This window comes from Micropterus dolomieu, linkage group LG07 (assembly GCF_021292245.1).
Source record: "Micropterus dolomieu isolate WLL.071019.BEF.003 ecotype Adirondacks linkage group LG07, ASM2129224v1, whole genome shotgun sequence".
Lineage (NCBI taxonomy): Eukaryota > Metazoa > Chordata > Actinopteri > Centrarchiformes > Centrarchidae > Micropterus > Micropterus dolomieu.
In genome coordinates, this window is record NC_060156.1 from 18,131,047 (window position 1) to 18,158,828 (window position 27,782).

General features: G+C 39.3%; 3 protein-coding genes across 6 annotated transcripts in view; 1 reads left to right on the forward strand and 2 right to left on the reverse strand.

The window, feature by feature from the left end:
• The window catches only part of kpna3 (karyopherin alpha 3 (importin alpha 4)), a 23,484-nt gene extending 10,522 nt beyond the window's left edge, over positions 1–12,962 (reverse strand). Inside the window, exons 1-7 of the mRNA XM_046053688.1 lie at positions 12,725–12,962; positions 10,134–10,178; positions 4,030–4,119; positions 1,618–1,647; positions 1,441–1,493; positions 1,254–1,349; positions 25–110 (exon numbers count right to left, since the gene is read on the reverse strand). Coding sequence (XP_045909644.1) covers positions 25–110; positions 1,254–1,349; positions 1,441–1,493; positions 1,618–1,647; positions 4,030–4,119; positions 10,134–10,178; positions 12,725–12,793 — 469 coding nt within the window. The 5' untranslated portion in view covers positions 12,794–12,962. The remainder of the gene's footprint in view (positions 1–24; positions 111–1,253; positions 1,350–1,440; positions 1,494–1,617; positions 1,648–4,029; positions 4,120–10,133; positions 10,179–12,724) is intronic.
• Positions 12,963–13,658: 696 nt separating this feature from the next.
• Positions 13,659–22,741, reverse strand: spryd7b (SPRY domain containing 7b). Of its 2 annotated transcripts, none has more exons than XM_046053392.1 (5): positions 22,447–22,741; positions 19,684–19,800; positions 19,127–19,293; positions 17,526–17,628; positions 13,659–14,842 (listed from the first exon to the last, which is right to left on the reverse strand). In XM_046053392.1, exons 1-5 carry the CDS (start codon positions 22,550–22,552, stop codon positions 14,745–14,747), a joined length of 591 nt encoding a protein of 196 aa, XP_045909348.1. In that variant the 5' UTR covers positions 22,553–22,741; the 3' UTR covers positions 13,659–14,744. The 2 variants fall into 2 exon arrangements, with proteins under 2 accessions (XP_045909348.1, XP_045909349.1); XM_046053393.1 differs by lacking the exon at positions 22,447–22,741 and adding an exon at positions 20,010–20,046.
• Positions 22,516–25,528, forward strand: LOC123973404 (tripartite motif-containing 13-like). 3 transcript variants are annotated; one of them, XM_046053388.1, is made up of 2 exons: positions 22,516–22,774; positions 24,211–25,528. In XM_046053388.1, exons 1-2 carry the CDS (start codon positions 22,745–22,747, stop codon positions 25,414–25,416), a joined length of 1,236 nt encoding a protein of 411 aa, XP_045909344.1. In that variant the 5' UTR covers positions 22,516–22,744; the 3' UTR covers positions 25,417–25,528. The 3 variants fall into 3 exon arrangements, with proteins under 3 accessions (XP_045909344.1, XP_045909343.1, XP_045909346.1); XM_046053387.1 differs by lacking the exon at positions 22,516–22,774 and adding an exon at positions 23,267–23,549; XM_046053390.1 differs by lacking the exon at positions 22,516–22,774 and adding an exon at positions 23,579–24,104.
• The last annotated feature ends 2,254 nt before the right edge of the window (positions 25,529–27,782 follow it).

Consider the following 27,782-nt stretch of genomic DNA (forward strand, 5'->3'; position numbering starts at 1 on the left):
AGACAGAATGTGGGGTCAACTTACTGGATTTAACCACAGCCTGAGTCTGTGCTGATGTCCCTGAGGCAATATTGGTCAGAGCCCAAGCTGCCTCAAACTGAAGAGAGGGGCTGGAGGACAAAGAAAACCAAACCAGTTAGACAACAAATTAAAGATATTAAAGATATAAAAGAAGGCTTATTTAGTTTCTACAGAAGAGTGGGACAGAAGAGAATGGGATAATAATGACAAATATTGATGTGAATTCCCAGCTGCCATTAAATGTCTTTCAAGGTAAATTTTTATATTTTTCACAGAGCACCTAATTCACTCATCTATTTTTGGCCTCCCAGCGCTAAAAGAGGCCTTTTGAAGGAATGTACCTCAAACCAATTTTAACTGAAAGCTTGTTGCTCATTTGGGCATTTTTTTGTAAATAAAAAAATATAAATCAAAAACAAGTTTCACAATGTGAAAACTTAGTGAAAACACAGTCTGTGTGGTGGATAATCCATCCGAACACAGATCAGTGTTGTAGATATCATGCTGTTTGGTGAACTAGGGCTCAAACAGCAAAGCTACCATGAAAAGATTATCATTTTTTTTTTTTTTTAAATGATGCAACACAAAATATTAGAACAGTTGCAAGTGATCCTCACACCACCCACCAGCCAAATGCTAGTAAATCAAAGGGTGGTATGTCTGTCTACCCCATTTAATATTTCATCAGGTGACCGACCATGATCAGGAGTTCGTACCAATTGAGACGTAAACAGCCACTGTGGTTGCCTCTGGATGGAAAAGTTACATTTTCTGCTGATTTGATTTAAATTTAAGATTCGAAAATAACAAATGTCCAATATATGCTGGTGCTTCTTGTTAACGTGACATTATCTGTTGTTGTTGCCATGGTATAATCCTTAGAGCTTCTTCCTAACAAGTTCTTCCACCCCAACTATTCATTATCCCCCCCTTCAGTGAACACAAGGTCCTGGGAATTGGGGACCTCCGAGAGACAGGAATGCTGTTATATTTGGCTTGGCCTGGACTGGGAGGACCGGCCAACTGGCCTGCGCGCCTCCACACTCACGTGTGGACAGTTGGATACACACACTCTCATGCGCACAAAGCACACACGGCAGAGACTTGACGTAGCAGCATCAGTAATCCATCACAGCAGTCTGCAGTCTTAACAACTAGAACACTCCGTTCAACTGAGTCACAGAAAAAATAAGACCGAAGGCAAACACGAATGGTTTTGGAAGCAGACTTACTTGTCGTCCCTTTCCAGGCATTTGACTAAAATGGGCAGGATCCCAGACTTTATCAAGTCATCGATTGGAGGGTTTCTGTCACTCGAGAGCAGTTTTCTGACAAAGGAGGAGGGAGGAAAAATCTCAAACACTTCATTTACAAAAAGCAGCTATTGTCTGTTTGACTGTTGTTCTGTCAGTCACTCACCTGGCTGCCTGTACAGCACTGAGCTGGATAACTGCATTATCACTGGTAGCGTTCTGTAGTGACAAGGAGTGAAAGCCGTATTAAATGTTAGCACAGCATTATTAGCTAACTGTTTAGGAGCTATTGCTGGTACATTTGGGAAAGGCAATGGAAGGCTTGAACAATGTGAACACTTACTTGTAAGATGGTATCAAGTGTAACATTTTGCTGCAGAAAGAGAAATGTAAAGAGGTATGTAAAGCATGAAATGTAAAGCAGTCTCTTATCAAAAGGCAGACGCCCAAATCCATCTCATTTACCTTATGTTATTAAGGTGCAATAGTTGAACAAACATTTTGTATCTAATGCTGCTCAGATATTACTTAGTAGTATGCACAGTGTGGGATGGATTCCCGTTATGAAAAAACATGAACTGATGTGAGGTTGACATATGGATGTTCTAAATACTTTTGCAGAACAAACAACTAAAAAAACTTGCCCTTTATTACAACCACTTCACATCATGGGTTTAATTTATGTAAATGTGCTAAAATAGTTCACACAACTATATTAAGACTTTGACAGCTTGCCCATCTTAGTAGCATGAACATCACTAACAAAATATGTAAAATGCTTGGTGGCTTTCGACTGAAACTGGTGAAAGAAATTACAATGAGCTGCACCCTCTCTTTTCCTAAAGTGTCTTGTGACTCTGAAGATCCAATAGGGCTGTCAGAGTACAGCGTGGAAGTCCCACCCCACTACCAGGCCACCTTCTTTAAGTGACATTTTAGATAGAAAGGATGGATTTTAAGATACACGTGTCTCCACTACTGCACTGGCTCCACAATGGGAAAACCTCAACATTTTTAACAAACAATGATAGCATTAGCTTTCAATCACAGCTCCCATGACACAGTCTGTGTGTAAGACAGAGAACTAATGGAGGAGGTAACAATAACGTTGGATAAACAGTATTTGATAGGAACTCTACATTTCCATTCTAACTAATGCTGCTGTGGGCCACAAATTGAGATTGCAATTTCAATTTGTGATTAAAAAACACAGATCGGCTTACTCTGCGGGCCATTCCTCATCATTTCATTAAATTAATGTCATCAGAAGTCAATGACTTTGGAGCTAAATCAATTTTGGACAGCATACTGCAGCAGTATATTACAGTCTGTCCACATGCAACACATTAATTTATGTGGAGAAACTAGAAGGCACGCTGAAAGAACATAGTAGTCAGTTCTGGATTTGCAAACCACAGATTTTACTAACCATGGTACATTTGTTAATACTCTACAGTAAAAAAACAAAACAATCTGCTTATCTGCTTAAATTATTGGTTTGTGATATTTCTGGTGGTAGATTGTATTCTCAGGATAATCATTCATAGCATTTTTTTCAGTAAAAAACAGGGATTTGGATTATTATCCTGAGAAATTAATAGAATTAATTGAATTTTTTTCTAGAAAGCCCCACTGATAACATAACATAATTTTCCATTAAATTCACAAGCAAACTCCAAGGCACTTGCCTTTTATTAATTAAAATGCATTTATTATCATGGCGTGGTCACTTTAGACTTTAAAACAAACTGACACGTTTCGCTTGCATCAAGCCTTTGTCAGGAAGTCAAACAGATCTCATAGAACAAACAGGCCCTTTTATAGTGGGACTCCACCAACAGGAATCTTCCACTTGGATATGGTGTGTGGTTTGCAAGTTGAAGATTCCCATTGATGGCATTTTAATTGTTAAAAAGAGAGTGCCTTGGAGTGTTCTTGTGATTGTTGGGTCTATATGAATCCTCATCCAAAAAGCACCTCCAACCCAAGTTGAATAATAATTTTTAATTGCTGTGAGGAGGAAATCTACATTATATTCACCTTCCTTGTATTGGACTGGTGGCAGACGTTTCAGCAGCAGATATTACAAAACTGAAATCCGCATGGTTAGACAACTAGGTAAAAATAAGACAAAATAATCTCACCCAGCCAGCCATCTAGTAGCTGTTAAGAAGCCTCAAAACACCAACATCACCAAATAGAGTTTACCCAGTTGTCATGGAGTTGTAGATGTTCAAATTTTCATTCGTTTGAGCGCTTCAGAAACAGGATTAAATGAAAGTAGTAAATCTAGTACATTTGAACATCTACAATCCCATGACTGACAAAACTCATCTGCTGAGGAAGAATGATATGACTGAAAGCTCCAGAACAGTCACTAAATAAACCTTGTGGATCTATCTAAGATCAAGAATGACCTTTCATTCTCAACTAAGGACAAAATATTTTTCTAATTTGGGTGGATCAACCCTAATAGATATTACTAACAGAAAAATCATACCATGACAGCACATTGATACTTCATTTTGCACAGTGCTTTTATTTGGGAGGAAATCCCAGTAGAGACAAAACCTTCCCCAAAGACACATTTTATACTGATGAGGTTTCCTGTGTGTATCACACACAGTTTAAAATGATTTGGGACCACATTAAATACGATGCCCACTTGATTTTAACCCTTCTGACCAGCTATCCAGACAGTCCAGTCTCACGACATCTCTCTCACTCAAGCACATACCCGCACGCCCACACTTACTCCTTTGAAGTCTGAGTCGACATCAGAGTCTTCCAGACTCTCCTCCTGCGGGACATTTCTTTTCTTCAGTAGATGTTCGTCTCGTTTGTTCTGACAAGAGGAGAAAAGACAGAGGAGCAATGAGGGGAGGAGATGAAAGTGTTCATTAATGCATTCATGAATCCTTAAAGTAACAGTGAATCTTCTCTTCCCCAAACTTTTACTTTCAGGATTATGGCCTACATGTTAAAGTGGGTAAGCCAGAGAAACCTGCCTGAAGGCAAGACCACAAAGCAAACATTCCCTCATCGTTTGAGGACACTTAACCTTAACCCTCAACACACTCTGCAAGCACACATGCATTCACAGAGGAAATAGAGGCACACATGTACATACAAACAAACTGAAAGACACATCCCATCAATTTACAGGGCATATGAGTCAGTAGTAGGAGGAGATTCCCTTGCCCTACATTCCTGTGCATCACGCTAATGTGCGTCACTGATGACTAATCAGCTAGTGCAGTGCTTCTTGCTGCTCTGATCCAGCTAAATGGAATGTGCTAGACTTGAGACCATCTCAGCACTCCACAGCAGTGACGCTGTACTTTTTAAAACCCCTGGTCATGCCAGCGTTTTCCAAATGTCTGCTGATGGCTGTGCTGCTCATCATGCCTGTTTATCAATATTCTCTGACTACCTCTGGCAGCACAGTGCTAGTGTGTCCCTTCAGTTTTCTTTATTAGATTTTCCAGTTCATTTCAAGCTATGCCTTTGCAAGTGATCTATTCCAAATATGATTCTTACATGCTGTGAATTTCTTGACAGCATCAATTTTGTGCCATATTGAGCTGTCACAAAACACACTTTTACAGAGCAAAGACTTGGCAAAGGTACATTTCAATTTCCATCATGTTGTCTGGCACCCGGTTACTAGAACCAGAGGGCACCTTCCTCTTTCGCTACCTACATATGCCTTTCCTATTCCAAGAAACTAAGAAGAAACAACTCAACTAATGCCTAGAAGATTCATGTGGGCAAAATATATCAGTAAGGCCATAGATGAACCCTACTAATACGAGAGTTCATAAGGTGTAAGAATTGCAAGAATTTGGCCACCTGTCTAATTCATAGTCCAAACAATAGGGGGCAGCATATCAACTGAGTAACTACTAACTGCTGCTAATTGTAGCTGCCGTTAGCTAGCTAGAGAGGAGCGAGAGGAAGATCGGGCATCAGCGAGGCGGCAACAGAGTGTAAAGCCAGAATATTTTAACATCTAATTCGGTGAATTAAGGGTTTATTTCAACAAAACCAGAGTTGGTGACTGATGGAACAGTGGAAAGACTAAGCAAGGCAGTTTTGGTGAGTTTTATTTTGTTTCTGTCAAGTTTCAAAGAAGTGTGAGAAGTGTGTTTCACAATGAGTTAACAAGGCAATTGGTTCGGTGAAAGAAAAAAAATTGCATTCAGAAGGTGTACGGTTGTATTTTTCTGTTTTATTAGGAAAATAGGAGTAAGAATTTTTCCCTTTGTTTTGTCTTTTTAATAGACTAAAAAAAGCTAAGAGGGCTTATGTAACAAAGTGGTATTACGAGATAGGCCAGCTGGTTAGCAAGCTAACTTGAGTAGATAAGTCTACAATACTTAGAAGTCTTTGACACAATGTGAGAACTATTACTTCTTCACATTCTCTTAATGTTAGTTCACTGTATTTGAATGTTCCACATATCTTGCACCTTTAAATGTACTGTGGATATTCATGCTTTTACAGGAACACCTCGTTGTACTTTCTAGTGTTTTAACCACGATGGATGAGCCACACTGATTGCATTAGTAATGTACTTAAAGTTATCAGGTATATTAACACATAAAGTCCTTCATTAAGAAAAAAAGCAATTGACAAAAAACACAGAACTCTTAATGCAGCTAAGATCTGACTATCATCTGTTACAAACTCAAATCAACTGTGTGTGAAAATGAAAACAATCACAGACCCATTAGCAAGTTAAAAGGTGCATGACAAAATTGATTTCACATATGGGTGGGCGATGTGGCCAAAAAAATAATATTGCAATCTATTTAATAGCAATCACGATCTAAAAAGCAATCTTAGACTTCTGGATTTTAGTTTGAAGTTGTTAATAGAAGCCAAGAGATATCCATCATAAACTACCACTGTAAGTACTAATCACTAAATTGCATTGTTTACAATATGTCACCCAAGGAAGAGCGATGTGAAGTAATTCGTCAAATCAGTGTATCAGACGTAGGGATGGGGATCGAGACCCGGTTCCAGAATTTCTCAGAACACGAAAATCAATAAAGGTTTGAGCTTATCAATACTGCTATCGAGACTTGCGGGTCCTATGATGTAACGTTAAGGACTCGAGGGTCAATGCGGTTTTATTTTGCAACACAATGGATAAGAAAATCATCAGGCTGCAGTCTGCCTGCTGTCTGTCGGCTCCCACACACACACCAGAGCGAGAGGCTGCGCCGTCGCGATGTAATACGGTGAGGGTCAAGTTAGCTCCAAACTACTGTAACGTTAGTTGATGACAGCTACGCTCGTTACTGTAAGTACGTGCAATATAAGCTTCGCAAGTAAAAAGACAATACTTTATCAAGACACCTGTCTGTAAGGAAACGTTAACGCAGAAATGGTTAATTTAATCATCTCTGTCCTCAGTACCTCATCCTGTTTTATACAAGCACAGCTAATGCTAGCTTGGCATTAGCCAAATGTTAAAAACAAGCTAGATAGAAAGCTATCTGTCTGGAGAACAGACTGGTCTGTAGTCCAGACAGATAGCTGCTCGCTGAGACAAACCAGCCGCTCCTCCTTCTACCTGGTAACATTACCTGCAGCCAGCGAGAGAGGAGGAGGGACTGATACAGACTGATGTTATTCTTTCTAAACCTCACTCACTACTTGTGATGTCAGATTTAGTTATCGAGTTACTTTGCTGTTGTAAAACAGCAAAGTAACTCTATAACTAAACTCGATAACTAAATCTTTAACTCGACATTAATGTTGCTGCTCTAGAAAGAACATTTAGCTGTATTTAAAATATTAAATTAAAAACAATCAGGCAGTTGATATGTACACTTCAATATATTTATTTATCGCAAGTGATATGTCATCTCAATATACGTTATCGCACATTGAATATTTTCCTCATACTGTGCAGGCCTGCCTCATGCCCGTTGGGTCTGGTCTTACCAAATAACCATCACTAAATAAGAGTAAAGTATCGATAAAGAATCGGATCATTAAGCAGCCTCAATAAGGGTATCAATATCAATAAAAATTAACGATCCCCCATCCTTAATTAGACATTTGTAAACAGATGTAAGAAGACATTAAATACTGCGATGTAGCCACTACAGTCCAGAGTAGATAGCGAAGTCCACAAGTCCATCTGTCCGCTGCGCCGCCACTGCCCGGAGCTGGTCGTGACCCTTCCAGTCAATACTTGGGAGTCCATCAAACACAGCGCGTGCCAGAAGCAGCTCTCGGCTCCGCAAAGAATACTAGGTGTACATAACGATTATTTTTCAGTTCAATTAATCTAACGAGAAAAAAAAAGTTGCCTATTGCTCAATTAACATACCAATTTATCCAATATCAAAAACGTGTCTAATCAATAAATCAGTATTTCATTCAATCATCCTGATGAAGCACATTAGAATAATGACAATAGCAGCATATCTTAAAATTAATCCAATTTCCACGTCACTGATGTGTTGTGATAATAACAACAGACATTAATTAGCCTACTTTCCTTAAAACTTTAAATGTTTCTGATATGGATTTATTTCAATATTGAGTAATGCAGTATGATAATCACAGGAAAATGTATTTCTGCATCATTGTGGGGAAAAGAAAACAACTGAAATGATTCACAGACTGTACAGACAGTCACAGATTGTAATGTTACTTTCAGCTGTTTTCTCACTCATACGTGGCCATTAAATAAACATGAAACGGCCGAACGTTAATGTGCCGTGCTTGTGTGGAGCTTTCGCTTCACGTCAGACAGCCTGTTTATACTCCCGATCATAAATCAACAACAACAACAAAAAAAAAAAAACAGTTAAAACAGACATTGCATACTTCAATCATAGAAGAAGCACAAAAGCACGGATTTCCAAATCAACAAAATTAGGGCTGCAGTTAACGATGATTTTTTGCATTGTTTAAGAAGTACTTTTTCATGGCGGTGGCAGAGGTTGGGACAAAACCGTGTTGCAGCTATAGCCCGATTCTGTGGACTTTGAGTAAAATGTTATTTATATTTTGCTTCGAGGAGGAAAATGCAATAAAAATATCGATCCTAAAATCGATGAATAATCGTGATAAATAATTGTGATCTCAATATAGATCAAAATAATCGTGCAGCCCTAAAGCATAAGTAGAAAGACTGTATTCCTGAAAAACATCCCCTGCAACAAAAACAATGTTTATGTTTTAACAGGTCATAGTTCAGCAATTGCAAATGACCCAGAGAAGAAGAAGAATACTTGGAAAGGTAAAAACACAACGACCTACAGATTAGGAGCCCTCTGCAGGATGTAGGCACAGTTGTATCAAAGTGCAATAAACAGAAAATGACTCCAACATAACCTCAGAGGATTCATCACAAGATACAAAACCCCATGTATAGAATAGAAAAGCCAAGTTACTGTTACTGTAGTTGTGAAACGGGTTTCTATAAAGTATAATGTAACAAATGCCACAAACGTCCACCATAGCAGAGTAGAAGAATTGTGTGTGTAGAAAACGGTGATTCAAGGTGTACTGCATCATTTGTGAAACCATGGTGCTGCCAGTGGAACCAGCTCCTGTCCACTGTTTGCTGATGAGGTCACTGCTGACGGCAGCAGGATGAACGCATATGTCATTTCTGTTCACATCAAATCTCTACGACAATGCCGTCACAAAGCAGAAGCTGTACAATAATCCAAAATGTATATACAAAGCCCCCTGAGCTAAACATCAATCCAACGGAGCATAGATTTCATTTGCTGAGGATCGCATGTTATAGGTCATTGACTTGGGCAATCAGTGATTCCAAAGAATATGCACTTAAAACTAAATTATGACAACAATTCCTACACCGTTGATTTGATGTAAACATCCTCAAATTAAAGATGAAAGTTGGCATTTTAATCTTATAATCCTTGTTTCATTTTAAGCCCATGGAGCAGAGTAAAGGACCAAAATAATAAGAAATACGTTATTTGCATGTGCTGCACATTGTCCGATGCATATTTAAAGTATATGTCCCCTTTGTTCATGTTTTAGGCCAATAATCAAGCCAGACAATAGCACTACACGAAAAACAAAATGGTAGCTCCTCTTTCTTTTCAACTCCATCACAGTGTTGGAACAGTGGGAGGGCAGCAAATAAACAAACAACTAACACCGTAGTCTGGCAAACAAACAGGGATCCTGGCCCAACTTTTGTTGCAGTGCAACATCATTCTGCAACATACAGTGTTTAATACATGCAGAGTAGAATACCTTGTAGCCTGTTTGTGCTAATTGTACTATTTATGTGTAAAATGTGTAAATTCTTTAAACAATAAAATGTTTTCCCTGTGACAAGCAATTTTAATAAATGCCCCATTTTACTGCAGAATACACATTTGCAAATGGCATCACAATTTTTCAAAAAAGCTGCAGCAAATTCAGTCTTGGGTCTGCAAATCTCTGAGAGCTTGGTGGAATTACCTGAAACAGACCATTGTTTGGTAACAGCATTAGATGTTGCTTGTTCTCTAGCAAATATGGCTATACCAACTCTTCATTTTGGCTACTATATAACAATGCCATTTTAGTTTTACAAGTGAGATATCTACAGACAGGCAGTTTGGACGTGTGGTGGCTGTCAAGTATAAATTACAAACCATTGACAGATAAAGAATTAATCTGAATGTCCTATCGTGATCCAATCTAGAAGGCTAGACAGAAAATGTTTAATTTCCTTGAAAAGAATTCCGTAAATGCTCAATTTTCTCAACGAGTTCAACTGCACTGTTCCGCAATCTGAGATTAATTTATAATACTTTGACTGAGGCCTGGTGTATGTGTGTAGACAGATGGTGCATCTTTTCTCACCTTTCTCAGCTCAACCGTCACCTCATTTCGATGTCTTCTCATAGTCTGTAACAAAGAAACAAAAAGATAGACAGTGAGAAATGAGGAAACATTTGTTTAGTTTTTTTGACATTTCAGAAATTCATTTACACATTTCCTGCAGTTGAAAAATATATATATATTGCAGCATTTTACATGGATAAATGACCTAATAAATCACAGAGTACAATGAGTAAAATATATCAAATTCTGTGTTTTCCATTAGGTTACATATCTCATTAATAAACAATTCCTACTTAAGCTTCCTAAAATGACAAAACTTTAACAACATGGGGAAAGTGGATGACTTAAGCATAAATCTGTGCCTAAATCCTTATAACAGAAACCATCAACACATTTTGAACGTCTGAACTCAAAAACAGCACAAGCAAGGAAAGACAGATAAACTAATTGCTGTATTTGTGTGTCTGTTGGGTTTCTAGTTCATCCTGAACAGTTTGAGATAGTCTAGGATCTTGTGACTGTTTGAAGAGGTTCATGTTGCCTTCCTAAATAGCCTCTTACATAATTTGGGACAGTCATAACTCAGGAGGCTGCGGAGCAGAGAGGTGTCTCCCAACCACTGCACAACAACAATAACGCCAATACATTGACCCAAACAAAAATGTCCCTTCACCAACAGCAGAACATCAAAATATGATAGTCCAGCCTGACTGTCAAGAGGAATGACTACAGTCCAGTCCACTTAAGTTTTGCAATTCTGTTGGTTGATGTACCCAAAATACAAAGTGTTCCTAAAACAGAGAATATATGCTACAAAGACTAAAACTTTATGAAACCTGCAATTTGACAGGGAAACAAAGATATGACATTTCAGAGAAAAAAAAAATGCTTAACCAATCTAAACTTAAGCACCTTCTATATGATATCCAGGGAAACAAAGAAGGACCTTATGCCCTGCAGCATGTGAGACTTTACTGCTTTGCAATTAAAATCTGTTCCTAATGATGTCAGAAATTAAGAGCAATCTGTTATGTCTGACCTAAATAAATAAAGCCCAAACTGGCATGTGTTCCTGCTGTTAGTCTGAGTCACCCATTTAGGAAAACTCAAATTCATGCAGAGGTTCTTAAGGGGGACCCAGTTCAGACCTCCAAGATGCCTGAAATAGCATCAGGAATGCACTTGGCAAAGCCTGTCTGTCATAGTAGCCATGTGCTGGTCACACTGACTAGAAGTTTCAAAACAATCACCTAAGAGGCATCAATCTGAGCTTTTAGGCAACTGATGCTATAATCCCTGCTGGATTTTGAAGGCCATTTTCAGACATACCTTTGTTGATAAACCCCTAGGCTCGTGAGAGTTGCATTGTGGTACATTATATATGTATAACGTATGTACCTTAAACGAGACCGTTTAGATCGTTACTTTGACGCCTTCCTTTGGTCAAACACTGTTAGCGTCATCTAAGCTTGTGTGAACACAATCTTTGCCAAATGGTTTGGTCATCATGTCAACGAGCATTACAGACAAATGCTGTCACAGAGATTTATAATTAGACCCGTTAGTTGAATGAAACTGTGATGCCGAGCGTTTTAGAAGGGTACATAGTATACCGGTGGTGCTTTCTAGAATATGACATACCAGAAAAGCAACCACAATTATCTCTCACATTTACATTAATATAGCAATGTCTATTTCGAAAAAAGGGGGAAGTATAACCATTAAGACATATGAGAGACATCATTACAACGTTAGACAAAGTTATAATTAATAGCAACGTTATTGCTAACGTTAGCACAATATTATCCAAGTCTAACCTGCCTATTTCTCACTGAGGGATTCTAATCAAACAGTAAATTCATGAACTTAAATGGTTAGTTGGCAATGTATTTGCAGTTTTTCCACTTAAAAGGAGACCGTAAAATTAAGGTCATCGCATCATTACCATTTCGCTAACTGTTCAGTGGCTTAAAGTTAGCTAGCAGCTCAGTTTAGCTGGCTCGCCATATAAGCTAGCTATTTGCTTGACAACGTTAGCAAGCTAACAAGGAGGGGCACTGTTTGGTTAGGGTGGATGTGGACCGACCATGGTATTCAATCCAACCCGATGTTTTACTAATAATAACAAATGTATGTGACGCTCGCAAGTTAGTATTTGTGTTACTTGAGCTCAGCTGGCTGTAAAACATGGCAAATGTCAAGATTATGGTGCCGGCCAGGCCCAGCCTCGCTCGCGACCGGTGTCCATCCAACTAGCTAGTTAACGTTAGCTGGCAGTGACAGCGACCTGCCCTTAATTCTCCCAAGACCCACGGTCCATCTGTTATGTTGCTTACAAAGACTAACTACTAATTATTGGTAGGCCACTGATGTTAACTGGATAACAATCATCAAAGTGTCTTAATCACATGGGATAATTGCCGCTATCAAGATAGGCCAATAAGCACTTTTGATGGCGAACTCTTCATGCTAGCTTAACATTACATTAGCTAGCTGGCTGGCAGCTGCAGCCGGGGCCAGGCTCCAAAACGAGGCCCAAAGACTGTCGTTTTCTACGTAAAACGAACTCGATTCGTGTTTTTTACACTCGCATTTATATGTCACCTCACCTCGACATCACGTCCCTTATTTTTAAAGCTCTTGATGCGGTGGTTTTCCAAGCCGGCGTTTTCTGCCATGGCTGTATGGGGTTTAGCTATTACTCCGGCTTTCGGGATCTCCTCCGTGAAAGAAGAGGCACGGCAGCTCCTGTGCGGCTGCTGCTGGCTCCGGAGAGGGGGAGGAGGACGTAACAGATCGCAGAGCGAGGGGAGGAGTTAATGCATACCTCCTGCATGGGTTGTCCTGCTTTCCACGGCTTCCTCGTCGCAGTAATAATAAATTCACCTTGGACGTACTGGCCACACGCAATACATATTCAAACGTGAAACTGTGCAGCATTTACATTTACACTGGAGACATGTCCCCACCACTTTTTGAAATGGCTGATTTTGTTCTCACCACTTTTTGAAAGCATTTGCTAAATGTTCTCTGAATATTAACTTGCAACAAAAATGTGATGGGTTTACTTGCACAATAGGAAAGCATGAAATGCAATGTAAATCTAGAAGAACTTAGGCTAAAAAAACAAGCTGCTGATTACCACATTTTATTCGATAATATTTTTATATTCTTATTTTTTTAGACCACATGAATTCTTCACACATGAAGCTTCATATAAATAAATACATTTCCACCATAAATTGATGCAGAAAATGTCTCCAGAATGCAGGAAATTAAGAGTTTAATGCTCAAAATCTTCTGGGGTAGGACTCCCATGACCCCAATTCATCAGTGAATACTTTTTCTAAATAGCATCTTGTCTTGTTCTCGTGAGCCCAATATTGTGCATTATCACATCTCATGGACTAAGCGTTTCATCTCACCCCTAATCTAAGCCCTTAACTGTCCCCACCACTTTTCAACACAAAGTGACGCACTTGGTTAACAGTAAAGGTTATAAGAAATGTGCTACCTAAAAACAAAATGGGACTCTGACCATAGTATGCCTCAAGAAAGTTTAATGAATCAACGATATTTGGATTTGCTTGTACAATAACATCATTAGTGCAAACGGAGGCAAGAATTTGAAATATTGAACTGTCACACTTCAGCAGCAGATATGCAATGCCAATACAAAACAACAGATTGACATTTTTAACCAGCCAGAACCAGTTCTGTTATCTTCTAATACTTAGAACAAATACACAGAGAAAGATTTCAAGATGAGAAAAGTGTGGGATAACTAATCATGGAAGTGATTTAGAAATCAATCTTAATTTATATATATATATATATATATATATAAATTATTTTTTAGTGTCTGCCATTTAATATACATTTCACCAGCGCCCCACCATACCTCTGAAACTGTCTCCCCTAACATGTGCACTACTTTATTGGCGTATTTAATACGTATTAGCATCTGAATTAAAATGTGTTGCAATGTACCCACTTTTAAATTATTTTTTTTTATTAAAGAAGGCAACATAAAAGTGCATGGGACATTGTCAACTGATGTGTCAGTATTGACAGCTGATCCTTTAATAGTCCACAAACTCATGCTGGTCAAAGAAACTATGTTTTGTCATACCAAAGAAACATATTAATGATATGTGACTCAAATAAATACGAATAAATATAGGGTGTATGCTGAGATGTCAGTGTTGGCGTTTCAGAGATTACATATTCAAAAATATAAGTATAAAGCAACGTAAATAAAACATGGCTTCTGATCCCGAAAAATCCCGAACATTTTACCATTACATCCACTGTCCACGGCATTTACACACAGATTGAGAATGTAAGCAGCAACTGAAAGTGTTTCAGTTAATACAGGGTGACAATCACTGACACAAGGCAATGATTTGATAGTTCTGCATCAGCACAGACTGTAGTATCCCCACTTCATTCAAGGATACTCCCAACGTCAATCCAGAGCAGCAGGAGAGAGTGTAATCAGGGGGAACAAACAAAAAGCCACATATAACGAGTTTATCCAATCAAGGTCAAGCTGTAGTGTCACAGAGGTTGCTATGAGATATAAAGGAGGATGATAACGTGAACCGGGGCTGAGGCTGAAGTGCTCCTTTAGAAGATTTGTTGTTCAAAGAGGATCTTCTCAAATCCTGGTGGAGCTGTGTGATAGAAGTCACTAAACTGGCAGTCTAAGATGGCACTGTCATCCACTGGAACGAGAGAAGGGAAAGACACAAGCACAAGCTTAAAGACTTTTTACATGTTTACCAGGACTAAAACAACAAATTATGGTCACAATTTATGGTATCCTATTTTTTTCATTTTCACTAAAAATATTTCAAAATGATCATGCGATTTGTCCTGGGTGTTTGTACCAAACAAGCATGTTCCCTTAAGTCTGGAGAACATGGTTTGTCGGCTGGGGAATCTCTGTAGCCCAGTGGTTCTTAAACTTTTTCTGTGACGCCCCCCTTCAGAAGGCAAAAGCAGTAATGCCCACCCATCCCAGAAAAATTGGATTTCATTTTTATCAATAATTAAGAATACTGGCAACTGAAATAAACAAGCTTCAGGTTAGCAAAATAGCCAGAGCACTTTTGTTTGTTTATGCCACCACATGAATCATATTCATGCAACATACACACACACACACACATATATTCCTGCATGTACATTAAGTCAAACATTTAAACCAAAGATGCATGTTAGTTTGGTTGCTCCATTACATCAAATGGTCGACGCTTGGCTATGTCATACGTCTATAGTCAGGGTTGATTGGTAAATGAATATCAAACGTACCACAAGGTTTCAAATGTATGAAAAAATGAGACACATTAAACATTCTGTTGATTATATTTGTGTAATGTGTTGGTGTGGATTCTTCTGGTAAAATTAAAATTAAATAATGTTGTCTCTTGCTCATGAGTAATCGTAACAAATACACTTTGTTTATTCTGCAGGGTTATTTGTTCTGCTGACATGAAGTCAAATGTCTTGTAACAGCAACTATTTGAACACAATCCCTCAGTATACAATGTTACATTTTGTAAGCTTGTTAATACTTAAATCTTTGGGTATGTTAGTAACTCAACTTTGGCCTCGGATACACAGTTAGTAATGGTGATTAACCAATCTTATAAATTGGTTCTCAGCTAGAGAAGTAGCATCACTTCCAGGCCAAACACTCCCACACACCAACTGGCACAGTAACTTAACAGTGTCCTTGTTTTGTTTACATCATCTACTTGAGGTGTGGCAAGAGCAGAGGTGATGTTTGTAGGTCTCCTTTTTAACCACTCCTCTCCAAATCAAGTCATTCACAGACCCATAAGCTACTGTAATTCCACACCTTTCTAAAATGCCATTTCAAAACAGAAAGTGGTTCTCCAATGCAAAATCTGAAGCATCTACTGAACAGTTGAGCTATGAGGTGTAGATAAAACAAAGCAGACATTGTTGTAAATTGTTGCAAAAGAGGAATAACAAAACTATGTTTTAGGGCTTTATCAATCATTTTCCTCTCTATACTGTATATATACACACACAAATTTAATTCTTTTGAACCACTAAAGAATCAGCATTTAATTTTTCTATTAAGATATGTATTTTGTTGAGGAAAAAGAACTGAAAAAAGATTTCTGATATTACTCATGCATATTTGTTGAAAAAAGATTGTATCATTATAATTTTTTGAATGTCCTCAGATATGTGAAGTGAGCCAAAGTTTGGCATCAAGCATTTGTCATGTTCTGACCATAAAGAATGGTTTATTTAACTGTCTGGTTTGTTTATCTTTCATTCAGGAGTAAAATTCAGCCTTTAAACTTGAAAGAAATATTGATTTCATATTTATTGTGATTATCGATATCAAAATTTTTATGGTGATAACATTTTTGGCCACATTGCCCAGCCCTACTTACCATGTCACTGCAGCTCATGGAACTAATTCGGCGAAATCTTTTCTACTACCAGCTAAATTAAAGCTTGTAGTTCTTATTCAATCTAATTATAGACCTAACACAAAGAGTGATGATAGGAAAATCAATATTTTATGGCATCATTGTTACTGTATTGGGAGTCTCAGTTTAATTTAAAAACATACAGGATAAACACAGAGTTTGTGGGAAAAGTGAGAGAGGGGCATGTCCCTATTGCTACAGAGAAGTTGAGTTTATGTAAATGCTTATTAGAAAATAGTGAAGTGACAACCTTAACAGCCAAAATAAGGTCTTGACCTTTACACATTAATGATATTACCGTTCATATACAGCACAACTGAAGATGAATCTCTCAAAAAAGCTTGAGGTGATATTTATGAAGTCACCCAGGATGATGCAGTGCTTTAAAACAAAGGATGTTTGAACAAGAAAGCTCAAACAAATTAGTCACTATTTACAGTTTTCTGTTGCTGTAGGACAGAAACAAGCAAAACTTCTGCCAAGTACCAACAGACCACATGTCTTCTTTTCAAAATAAAATTGCCAGTTGATTTTACTGACTAGAGATAAAACCCCTGTCAATAAAATCATCTGCTGTAGACTTTGACCAGAAGAAGACCTGTATGTTTGAAATCTTCTGTGATTCTTCTTACTGAAGGCTTTGTTTTGATTAGTACACATAAATCATTTTTGGATGTGTGGAATGTATTTGTGGTCTAATATGCAAATAAAAAAAAAACATTTTAAATAAAACAGCCCGAATTGAGCACTTATGTACATATGTATAAATACAGCCCTCTAGTGGAATAAAATTGTAACGGTCATTATGCCATTTCTGAGAAAATGCTTCAGCAGTCAATAATGTTTATATTGTTTCAAATAGAACACACAAAATATTAAAACATTATCAAACCATGGTAAACTATCAGCATATTAAGTCGGCAAATAAACTTACCATAAACAACAGGGTATACAGTGCCTCGGATCCCTGAGGCAGGACAATGCATGTTCTTTCCATTCAGATATAAATTCAGCTCCACATGGTCATATGTGATGCCCTGAGGAACAAAAATGGAATTAATCACTTTTTTTTTTACACCTCAGTATGATCACTCATTTAACCCTGGTATAATTATCAAAAACACCCTTCATGTGTGTATCCTGGCTATTCAAAGTGTGTGACTGTAACCTATTCAAAGATAAGAATTCTCCCCTACTACGCCTGTATCTCCTAAAACACGCTGCGTAAAGGTTTGTATCCCACGGTATTCACCACATAACTATGGTCAAGGATACTTCCATCCAAGCAAAAATGTGTCCGACACATAATGGGACATGAAAACATAACTAAACATTTTCTGGTAGATCAAAAATGCACCAACCTATTTTTTTTTAAGGTTTCAAGGATTTGTCATCTGCACATCGTTGGTATATGGATTGAGCAGGTAAGTTAAAGTACTGTATATGCACTTACAAGTAAACAGAAAATCAGTGCTAAGACTGACCTTCGTGGCAAACTCCTTTGTCTAAGAGTTACAATTGCACTGAAATGCATGGAAGTAACTTGGATCAAAAACCATCACTGAAGGCCTATATACTGAAAATAAGTCAGAGTTGAACAAAGTCAGTGTTTCTTTTTTTTCTGGTCATTGACTACATAAACTGCAAACATGTCATATTTCCTTAACAAAAAAAAGGTACCAGCAAAGGAAAAGCTATAACTAAATACAAATGAGAAAGCGTTTGGCTCCTGATGAAAATACTTGTGTCATCAGAAAAATATATTTTAAACAAATTTCTATTACTTTACTTAGTTTGCAGTACAACAAGTTCATCTGCACATGTCTTGCTCTGCCAACTGATTGTGGTGGGGTTCCTCTAGTAAAGCTCATTTAAGTACAGTACTACCAATAAAGGACTTAAGGGGTCGCCAAAGTCACCAAGTTCCAAGTTCCCAGTAGGAGTAACTTTAAGCTGTTTTGGTCTCAGCTTCAGCAGGACCATATAGTGTCATAAAATGAGCATGACAAGCCTAAAGCAAGGGTTGTCAATTATGTCACGTACAATGTGTCAAACACCACGTTGTGCAGATAATGACATGTTAGTTGACAGTGATACACAGAGGTCTGCATGTGCATGTTGTCTCAGTATAATAAAAAAATAATCTGTTACGATTTATAAACAGAATCCATTAGCAAATTGGTGCACATGTGGCAAACTCCCATATTAGACCAAGCAATACAATGTGACTATAGATGTCAACCAGGTGTTTTGGAAAAAATGCTCTATTGTGGGTCTCGCAGCCTCATCCAAGAGGAAATCGTTTGAGCATCCATGTCAGATATCACAATCTTTTACTTTTGAAACAGAAACTGACTGGGCTTGCCCATATGATACCAGTTCATTAATAATGTTAAGTGTTAATTTATGTTTGCCAGTCCTTACTTATTTGACAAGATGCAGATTCAGAGAGAAGGGTTCTTCATTTTTAGCTTTACGAGCAAACACTTAATCATTCAAAAGATTAGGTCATCAAACTTAAATTCACATTATTACCACAATGTCACCCTCCTGAGGAAGGCTGTTTGCGGGTAGACGATTCTTCTCTTCATTATTGTGGTACACAGACCCATCATGCCTCAGGACAAGGCTGTTTGTGTCTCTGCCCAAAGGCACTTGATTGAGATTCACTTTCTGTGTAGCCACACCTATTCCCCACACACCTAAACACAAAGCACAACACTGAGTATCTGCTTTTTTAGAACATGGTTTAAACCACAGAGACTAAAACGTATCTTTATTAAAAGGCCAACTGAATTAAAAAATGTGTATGCATAACAACATTTGCAACTGAATGCAAGTACAGTCAGTGGTTAGTGTGGAGAAACTTCATGTTAGTTCTGCATAAGGTCATATACGTAAGAAAGAACATGTCTTGTGCTTTCAAATACTGTCTGTAACGGAACAGAATTTCACCAGTGAGCATGCAGTCACAAGACGGTGTAGATGCTAAAAGCTGCAGCATGTCAGTATCAATAACAACCACTAGGAATGCACCAGAAAATTCTAATCTGGCAAGAAAAGAAGGCAGGAGCTAGAAGCCAAGAGCTTACCAGTGGACTGGATCTTAAACTCAAAATAACTTTTGTTCTGGTGCAGAGGAGCGTTGGCCAGACAGCCTCCAGTGCCACATATCCTGCGGCCGCTCTTTACAATGACAACATCTGTGCCTGCAAAACAAAAACAAGAATACATCTTTTAGTAAAAACACATAATGATTAATAAAACCAATTTAGCAACTATTTAAATGCTCAATCAGCTGATTCTTTTTGTTGATTAACATTGTTTAGTCTATAAAATGTCAGAAAATAGTGACATCGCCCATCACTATTTCCCAGAGCCCAAGACGACAACATCAAAAGGACTTGTTTTCTCTAACCAACAATCCAAAGATATTCCATTTGCAATCACATAGGTCAGATGAATCCTCACATCTGAGAAAATGGAAACAGAGAAAGTTGACAAATGATGAATAGATTCTCAAAGCTGTTGCCGATTACTTTTTGATGGCTTGATTAATCAACTTGATTTGAATTCTGTTCAGGTGTTATTCGAAAATCCGGATATTCCTCAGTGTAGAAGGACGGGATTCAGTCAACGGTTATTCAACAGGACAATAATTTATACTTTAAAACTTTAAGTCATGTTTTATTTTAATGCTAACAATAAACACTTTATTATATCAAGGTAAAGCTTCAGTTGTATTTCCCTGATGAAACCAAGTCAAAAAGTAAAGATTAATTAAATACAACTGAGGTCAATGATACAGGTCCCCCTCAACTCAAAAATGTGTTATGTTACAAGTTTAACTTTACAACGGTTTGTAAAGTTAAACTGAGTTTGTAACTCCCTTCTGCTACGTAGCAGACAATAACATAAAAGAAATCATAATAGTAAACAGAAATAAACTACACCGAACAAAATTATAAATGCAACACAGATCTAAGACTTTATCTATGTACACAAAAGGCCTATTTCTCTCAAATATTGTTCACAAATCTGTCAAAATCTGTGTTAGTGAGCACTTCTCCTTTGCCAGGGTAATCCATCCACCTCACAGGTGCGGCATATCAAGATGCTGATCAGACAGCATGGGTATTGCACAGGTGAGCCTTAGGCTGGCCACAACAAAAGGCCACATGAAAATGTACAGTTCCATCACACAGCACAATGCCACAGATGTAGCAAGTTTTGAGGGAGCGTGAAATTGGCATGCTGACTGCAGGAATGTCCACCAGAGATGTTGCCTGTTCAATTGAATGTTCATTTCTCTACCATAAGCCGTCTCCAAAGGCGTTTAAGACAATTTGGCAGTACATCCAACCGGCCTCACAACCGCAGACCACGTGTAACCACACCAGTCCAGGACCTCCATATCCACATCCAGCATCTTCACCTCCAACATTGTCTGAGACCAGCCACCCAGACAGCTGCTTCAACAATTGGTTTGCATAACCAAAGAATTTCTGCACAAACTGTCAAGAACCGTCTCAGGGAAGCTCATCTGCATGCTCGTCTTCCTCATCGGGGTCTCGACCTGGCTGCAACTTCGCACAGCCATTGAAGAGGAGTGGACCAACATTCCTCAGGCCACAATCAACAACCTGGTCAACTCTATGCGAAGGATATGTGTTGAACTGTGTGAGGCAAATGGTGGTCACACCAGATACTGACTGGTTTCCGGACCCGCCCCCCAATACAGTGACACTGCACATTTTCGAGTGGCCCTTTATTGTGGCCAGCCTAAGGCACACCTGTGCAATAACCATAGTGTCTGATCAGCATCTTGATACGCCACATCTGTGAGGTGGATGGATTATCTCAGCGAAGGAGAAGTGCTCACTAACAGACAAATGACAGATTTGTGAACAATATGAGAGAATTAGGCCTTTTGTGAACATAGAGAAAGTTTTGATGAATGGGGGCAACAAAAAGTTATGTTTATAATTTTGTTCAGTATATAGTCAATGGAGCAGTGCTAAGGATGAATGAATTTAAAAGTCTGATAGCTTGGGGGGGAAAAGCTTGTTCATTGCTACTTCACTTGGACGTTTGACCTCAACAGTGCAAAAGATGTTTGAAACTAGCAGACTGTTCTAAAACGAATCTACTATATTGTGAAGTTCCTATGCTTACCTTAAATCTCAGTTTAAGACATGTACATATGAGCAGGATTTTCTGACATCACAACTAATTTGGAAACCAGTTGTGGTCCAGTATTCAATCATCCAGTGCACATTCACTGAAAATAGACATGTTTCAGTGAAGTAGAACTCATCTTGTGTCCAGTAGTTACAAATTTCAAATGAGATTTGCATAATCTGACATTTTGAATGTTTCAATCAGGCAAAATAGATTATAAATAGATTGAGGTAACTGAACTACAAAGACACACCATTTATTATAGTACTTTTATAGTATAATGGTGCTTTTGTGTGTCTTAAAACATGTGTAGAGGGGATCTTTAAAGCCTAGTAAGTGGAAGAAATGGAAAATGTTTATCCTGATTGCTGTCACTTGAGTCCTGAGTTCAGTTGCAGGAGCGAAACGCTCAAATGTCACGAGTCGCCCTGTCACGTCGCACTGTGTTTAACAAAGTGGTAAAATGTGTACTATGTATATTATGTGGGAATGGTGGAACACACAGCTGCAACCCCTACATGATACCAAAAACACATTTAATTGCATAGGTAAGTTAACAAAAATGCGAGCAGCTATCGGTTAGCTAGCTAATGGTAACGGCGGAAGTAGCCAAGAATCATGTCACAGCCAGCTAGTCAACATCAACTGTCAGAATTAGAGACAAACTTACTTACCCATATGGTGCGTGTCTAACTGAACAGTGGGCATTTCTTTGAGAGGAATATGTCCCGACCCGCCATCTCCGCAGCAGCCTAAACAACACGTAAACATCGCAGCCATTCTTGCCTCAATTCTAGCTAATTTTAAGTTACATCCGGAAACAAACACATCAAACCAAAGAGGGCTGAAGGTGTCACAACATCAGGCTCCCCGGACACAACAGCGACACACGGCGGCAGAGGTCGGCGATACATAAGCCCCTGCTACCCAACTGTATCCAATCACAGGGCCTAAGATAGGCAGTTGCTCCTGATGGCATGGAAACAAGGGAAGAAAATCAAGGTCAGATTTTCCACACGTGACCAAGTAACTATTGGATATCGATGTTACATAACCACAAGTGTACATAAAGTGAGTGTTACAAAATATATCAAATGTTTAGTGGACAAATGCTGATTCGGTTATACCCATTCGTAACTGAAAAACACCCTGAGCGGCTGAACGCAGCTGGCAGTAACAGAAAACCTACAAGTTGTTGCTGATATATGATAAAGTCAGTCTTCCTCAGTTTCTGCTCGCTCACGGTGTCAAGATAATGTGGCCCTTTTCTGCTAAGTGCGACACAGCACTGAATTGTACTTTTTATATGATGCAGCTGGGCGCCTTCACTTCCACATGTTGTCGTGTTAACTGTTTACAGATGCTTATACTGACAAATACCCAGACAAGCGACTGAAATGGGGCCGTGTAAAACCCTGTGATGCCAAGCTGGGACTCAAACCTAGCTGACAGTTTTTCACGCTGTAATGTTTTGCATAGCAACAGCCCCTCCCCCAATCGACTGTCAGGGATCCTCTGCAAGTTACCCAGCAGGGACAAGACGTAAACATCCCAATACTCACAATTAAGCGGCCAAAAAAACCTCAAGAGTGCCAGTAGCTTTCGTGTTGGTTGCGTTATAATACACACCTTGGTTTAGGTATGCGCAAATACAGACGAATCAGTGTATTTGAATTTTCTGTGCGCCACTCAAATGGTTAACTCTTTACCCGGAAAGGGCGAAGTCTGCACAGCAACAAGCGCCATGATTGCGTTGCACTGTGCGTCTCAGCAGCTGGTGAGTGATTCTTTTGGTCCAGTAGTTGCATGTTACTATGCGCTTGCAAAATCTGTCACAGCCCCATTTCAGTACCTTGCCAACAGGAGCAAAGATAACGCGTACCCTACTTGTCGATAATTTGTCGCATTGGATTGGTTAGGCGGCGGTAATTTAGGGCTCAACTAGCTAACCACTGTTCTGCTATATCTGTAATACAAAGCTAGGAGAAAATTGTTCGCTGTTTTAGTTTGTATCTATTAAGTCATAAACGATTTTGACTTATTTCCAGCCTGGTTTTGCGACGCTGTTTTAAGTTTGTTACAGTAGTTTACAGAAAAACCCCAAAGAACAGGATGTTACTTAACGGTAGATGGCCAAACGGAGCCCTTGGCAGAGCCCGTGCCAACCTTTTACGCGGGCACAGCGATGCAAGTCAGTTTCACTTTCACGATGGGAATACTCCACACACAGCTGGAACATGACTGCAAAATCTGTATCCTTTGCGATGCTACAACATATTCGTGTGTAATGTGTTGCCTGTGCTGCCTCACGGGGCAGCGTACCTGAGTGTGGGTGCGTATAGTACTATTTTCTTAAGTGCTGATTTATTGGTTTTTTTTTGTTGTTGTTGTTTTTTTTAATTAAGCATCGATTTGACGCCTGGATAATGTCTTTACAGGACACCATGGAGCAGCTAGAGGAGGAACTTACTTGCCCAATCTGCTGCGGTCTCTTCGAGGACCCGCGGGTTTTGCTGTGCTCACACAGCTTTTGCAAGAAATGCTTGGAGGGACTCTTGGAAGGGAACCGAGGTCCAGCTTTCAGAACACCTTTCAAATGTCCCACATGCCGCAAAGAGACCCCTCACAACGGCGCAAACAGTCTGCAGATCAACTATTCTCTACGCGGAATAGTGGAGAAGTACAGCAAAATAAGGGTTATGCCTAAGATGTCTGTTTGTAAACAACACTGCGGCCAACCTCTAAACATATTTTGCGCCACAGACTTAAAACTCATTTGTGGGTTTTGCGCTACAATAGATGACCACAAAGGGCATAAATTCTGCTCCTTGGAGGAGGCATATGAACGAGAGAAGGAGGCGTTTGAAGAGCTGCTTCGCGGGGTGGAGAACTGGCAGAGCGCAGATATCCTGTCCTGCCTGGAGACACTACAAGCCAGTAAGAAAAGGGCGCTTCAGTCGGTGACCAAGGATGCAGAAAAGGTAACCGACTATTTCGACAAACTCACCAGTTCCATTGAATGCAAAAAGAACGAGATCCTCTCCGATTTCGAAACACTGAAGCTAGTGGTGATGCAAGCATACGACCCGGAGATCACAAAGCTGAGCGCAGCGATGGAGGAGCAGAGACGGGCGCTCAGCATCGCCGAGACTTTCAGGAGCGTCTCCGACCCCCTGTGCTTTCTGCAGCAGATGCAGGAGTTTCGGGAGAAGTTTAAAGTCCTTAAGGAGACCCCACTGCCTTCTCGGAAAGACATGGACGTCGGTCCCCTTGTGCGCAATTTCGATGTTAAAAAGTGGGACTCACTGCGGCTCAGAGAAGTGGACAAGATCTCAGTCCCCCACGAGAGTGGCTCCTACCGAGCAGGGGGCTCACGGATGGCAGCGCCCAGATGGATCACCTTATTTATGAGTTTGTTACTGGCAACACTGCTCCTGCTGCTGCCGCCGCACAACCTTGCAGCCTACGTGCCCTCGCAGATTGAACCATTTCTCCCTACAGTGTCCTCGCACCTTACCCACACCGGTGTGTACCTGCGGGAAATGACTGACATGTGCACAAGTTTAATGGTTGCAGGTCAGGAATGTGTCATGAACTTAATTTACTCTGCTGTCAGTTTTATTGGCAGTTGTAAATTGTTTTAATTACTAGCCTGTGGCATCTTTGACATGCACACACAGCTACAAATTGTTATCCAAGTAGTGACCTGTGAGGGACATTAAAGTAGCGGCAGATATGTACCTGAATATTTGTGAATTCTTGTTTACTGTTATTTTTTTTGTATATATATATATATATATATATATATATATATATATATATATATATATATATATATATATATATATATATACACGTGGGTGTGTGTTAAAGGATATATTAGTTACATTAGTTTCTGAATTTGATTCATTCAGTTTTCACGTTTTCCCTGCTCCAACATACCAGATTCATTAAGCTTTGCAGGAGCCTGATTTGCACAACCCATTCATTTGAATCAGGGACAGAGACAAGCGAACCAGGTATATCCAAAATGACTCCTCCCACAATTCAGTGCTTTACGCTGAACATCACGCTCAGTTTACTGGGGCCTTAAGAGTTGAAACTGACACTGTAACTGACAGTGATAAACAAACTTACTGCAATGTACTTTTTGATTGAATATCCTCCAAATTACATCAAAGAATGCTTATAGGAACCCTGTTAATCTTTTTTATTTTTTATACTGCTGTACAATGTTTGTTGACTATTACAGGCCATATTGCCACAAAGCCTAGAAAATATAGATGCTGAAGGAGACGTGTATTCATCTCACATGTTAAGTAGCAAGGGAATATGTGAATAATAAATGTACTGTATATATTGCCATGGTAGCGATGCTATCAAGTAATTCCTATGATGTGAATATAATTTTCAAATATATCGTGATAAAACTTATTCCAAACAGATGTTAGTGTTCAGTTTTAATTTTTTATTTATTGTAATTAATTAATTTGTATGAAAATGTGTTGTGGAGCATGCCAATTTTTAACATTATATAATGTACTCCCTTTAAATAACTTGGCATTGCTAGCCTTATTTCTATTTCATTGTCTTGTATTTCACCTATACTTAGTTACTAGTTACTACTTTGCTTATTTCTACCTACAAGGACTATGTACCAAGTACTGGCTGCAAAAATATGTACAAAGTAATGAGCTAAAATGGTAATCCAGCGAGACTAAGGTGGTGGACCAGCATAATTTATGAGACCTTGCTGGTGGAACAGCTTCACCAGCAAGACAATGCTGGTCCACCAGCTAAACCAGCATCTAACCAGCATAGACCAGCATGGGAATTATGCTCGTCCATGCTGGTTTTTCCAGCAGGGAAGGCGACTGATGCGCATTTTCACCTCTCTTCAGGTGATCAGCTTGAATAGGAGGCAGAGAGCTGAACATGTGGACATCAGCTGGCTATTCAGCTGCATTAATGAGCAGCCCAAACAGATGCAAACACAAAGCCACTGAAGGAAAACTGTGTGTTGTGAATGTAGCCTGCAAACCTCTTTAGTCTCCGTTAATACAGAAGAAATTAGAAATATAACAACAACATGTTGATGTGATGCTCACTTGATAAATAAATACTGGTAGTTGGGAATAAGGCTATAAAGACATCTTTTCTCACTTGGCTTCCCCAGAAATGTAGCCCACCCTACCTCACTGCACATGACGCTGAAATTCAACAGGTCTGAGATGCAGTTAATTAAATTAACAGTGAGGAAGAAGTTTAAATCCGGTTTTACGTAAGAAGATGCGGACACAGTGAACACACCTGGTTTAGCATACGTAAACCACAAGTAACTTGTTAGATGACACACCAGCTAACCGCTAGGCTAACTCACGCAGTTTAAAATGGTGTATGCTTAAGATAACAATGGTGACCGTAATAACCCCCAGCCCGGGTCTGTTATGGATTTAAGGTGGGACAACACAAGGTGCTCAAAAGACTTCATAACCACAGAGGTCAGGGTGACGGGTCTGTGGTCATTTATTCCTGTCCCCCTTTTCATTCCAGTGGTTGTTGTCCCCTGATAGTACCCAATCTCCTGGCTTCATGTTGTGGCACAGAGCTGAGGGAGCAGTAGACATGTTGGCACATTATCTTAGCATTTCTTCAACATAGATTGTAGTATAGTCTGTGGCGTTCTGCCAAATAGGATTTCTAATGAGCTCAGACCACATTTATTCCAAGTTTAACTTCTTGATTAATCGTCCAGCCCTACTTGTGGCCTTTGATGTTACTGGAACTGCTTCTTCTCTTAACCAGAGCAGAGTGCGCTCTGCTTTCCTGCATTCCCTTTTTAGGCTGCGAACGCTGTCATTTATCCAGGGTTGCTTACTAGCTTTAGACGTAGGCCTAACCTTTAGAGGAGCAGTAATATTTAGTGACGACAAGCAGATATGATTGAAGTGATCGGCCAGATTGTTGGTGTTGGAATCAGACAGGTGTTGGCTTTGGCTCTGAAAGAATG

What these genes read in the sequence shown, in the direction of transcription:
- LOC123973404 (XM_046053387.1), top strand. Translation starts at nt 23,466, where the DNA reads ATGGTTAACTCTTTACCCGGAAAGGGCGAAGTCTGCACAGCAACAAGC. An exon ending in ACTGTGCGTCTCAGCAGCTG is followed by an intron (nt 23,550 to 24,210) that starts GTGAGTGATTCT and finishes ATGTCTTTACAG; the next exon opens with GACACCATGGAGCAGCTAGA.
- spryd7b (XM_046053392.1), bottom strand. Translation starts at nt 22,552, where the DNA reads ATGGCTGCGATGTTTACGTGTTGTTTAGGCTGCTGCGGAGATGGCGGG. An exon ending in CTCAGGAGGGTGACATTGTG is followed by an intron (nt 17,629 to 19,126) that starts GTAATAATGTGA and finishes TTTGTTCCTCAG; the next exon opens with GGCATCACATATGACCATGT. An exon ending in TGTATACCCTGTTGTTTATG is followed by an intron (nt 14,843 to 17,525) that starts GTAAGTTTATTT and finishes CTCTCGTTCCAG; the next exon opens with TGGATGACAGTGCCATCTTA.